The sequence below is a fragment of the Austrofundulus limnaeus genome, unplaced genomic scaffold, assembly GCF_001266775.1.
Source record: "Austrofundulus limnaeus strain Quisiro unplaced genomic scaffold, Austrofundulus_limnaeus-1.0 Scaffold205, whole genome shotgun sequence".
Lineage (NCBI taxonomy): Eukaryota > Metazoa > Chordata > Actinopteri > Cyprinodontiformes > Rivulidae > Austrofundulus > Austrofundulus limnaeus.
Window position 1 is genome coordinate 833,676 of NW_013952607.1, and position 2,340 is coordinate 836,015.

The 2,340-nt window shown below is 40.6% G+C and overlaps 1 protein-coding gene across 1 annotated transcript in view; it reads right to left on the reverse strand.

The window, feature by feature from the left end:
* The window catches only part of si:dkey-22o22.2 (neural-cadherin), a gene marked incomplete at its 5' end in the record, with an annotated part of 87,386 nt that overhangs the window by 25,960 nt on the left and 59,086 nt on the right, over positions 1–2,340 (reverse strand). The window contains 2 exon segments of the mRNA XM_014018929.1: positions 1,212–1,450; positions 1,717–1,901. Of these exon segments, the coding sequence (XP_013874383.1) occupies positions 1,212–1,450; positions 1,717–1,901 (424 nt within the window).

Here is a 2,340-nt window from a genome sequence, read left to right on the forward strand (position 1 = left end):
AGTGATACCTTCAGAGCCTGGAATTCCTTATGCAGCACCTCCACTAAAGCTAGCCGGCTATCTAAACTGCTTAGCTTTTGATCGATAGACTCCAGYATGTCCTTAAAGCCTGTCGTTTCTGGAGAAATATTTCAAATATCGTCGGAGCTTGCCGAGCGATTCCTCTTTGATGTTGGCGTGCTAACTGACAAGCTAGCTGCACTGCCGGAGGTATGTTTCGGTTTGCCCATGACTATTTTTTCAAAACACTCGTCTATGAAAAACTCCAGACTCTCCACAGTTTCTCCGTCCAGTTTGTTATAATGAAAAGTCAATTGACAACAGTTATGACTTTGTAAATTATAAATCCCTTAAACGTATTAAATTATATAGTATATTTACCTGAGAACCAAGCTTACCAGTACATTATCCGTTAAGTTGTTTAAGCTCGTTGAGAACTCAGCAGCTCAGCAGCTCATGCGTGTGTCCCATTAGTGATTATCTCAATTTCGGCTAAAAGAATTGACAAAATCCTACACACTGTGCCTTTAAGTTTCACTTTCCTGCCTTTTTCCCTCTCCCTTTTTTCAACTGGTGACTTACAAACTCAAGTTCAGTCAACACTTGCAAATCTGACAAATTTCTCAAATAGTTAACACAATGGATAACTATAAGTTTTATAATTTAAGACTCATAAAGTTGAGTTAAAAATCCAAAACTTGTCAGTGCTCTTTGTGTTAAAGAGAAGTAGTAAGCGGGGATAACTAAACGAGGGTAAAACTTTTAATAGGGTATAAATGCAAGCTAAAAAATTGTTAAATACTGCTATGCAAAATAAAGCAATATAAGTAWATGTGCAAAAAATGGGTGCATGCATATGAGCAATGTTCTTAACCTTTTCTGCATGAGTGGGTGTAGAAGGGTTGATTTTAAGTGAAACAATTGTCCCTGGAGCTGACTGAGCTGTATGTTTAATGTATTAGTACTGTTTTTGGCATATTTAAACCAACGTAAATACTCAAATAGAGCATTTTTTCTTTTTGTAATGCACTTGGATTTATATTTTATAAGAAAGGCAGTGTGTATGCTTTCTTGTCTAAAATATAAAAAAATTATTGTTTGGCCAATTTTAATACTACAGGTGTCTAAATGTATTTATTCAAAGCTGACAACATCATTCCAGGTATTTCTAAAGTTAAAAGGGGAAACAAAATTTGGCAAAATCTTCTCACCTTGTCCTTATTTGCCGCCACGTAGCCGTGTAGTTTCTCTGCCTTATAGTACGGTGAGCCGTGTGCCGCAAACCAAACGTTCAGCGCTTTACTGATCTGCTGCTCGGCGTTGCCTACAGAGAAGATCTGAACGTTCTCCGGCAAAATCTGCAGCACTTCAGCCAACGCCTGACCCAGACGGGCGAACCGGCTCGCCTCACCGACACGACTACTCCTAAAAAACTCCTCCACTGTCAGGTCTGGAAGAGAAGGAGGAAGAACACTGGTTGGCTTTTTGTGCCCAGTTAGAAAATTAAACAAGACGTAAAAGACAAAAAGTTTGAAAAAAAGGGGTTTATACTTTTATATTCTTTTCTGTTTGACAGTTTTAGTACCAGCTAAGAGGTTAGCATCAATTAAGAGTTTAAAGCATTCTGGGATGTGCAACACTTGATTACATATTGATACATGATTATAGCTTTTCCTCTGAGACAGGTTAAAAAAAAATCTCGAGTTGGAGACTCACTTGTCAGGCGGATGGATGCGGCTCGCTGCAAGGTGTCCCGATGCAGCTCTGTGACGTCCACCTGAGTGGTAGAGGTGACATCGGGCCAGGTGTGATCTGATACCTGCACCTGCAGCTGATACAAGCCTGGAGGAGTTCCTTCCCGGATACTGAGCTGACCTGAGCTCTGGTTCAAACTGAAAAACCTAACAGAATATTAGACAGATTCGATTAGTTGGTTGTTTTTAATGGTTCAAAGTTGTTTACAGGAAAGTAACAGCTCTGTGGATCTTCTGAGAAGTTCTAACAGACAAACTAACACGAAGGATCATCTGTTGCAGTTCTTGATCTGGAAATATTCACTCATTTATTCTCTGCTGCTTTGCGGAGAGGCTTCCTGAGCCGGTCCAGTATGTGTGCCAAAGGGTCGTGTAACAGTGCACCCTCTTCACAAAGTGGCAACCCGGAGAGCTCAGACTAATAACCCGTTAAAGAGCTGAGGCCAAAGAGAGCGCAGGGAAAAACTTGTTCTGCTGCCTGAGAAACTAATTTGCTTTTAATCTTCTGCTGCCTAAAGGTCATGGCAGAATGGTAATGGTTTGGCCTGTGTGTGTGTGTGTGTGTGTGTGTGTGTGTGTGTGTGTG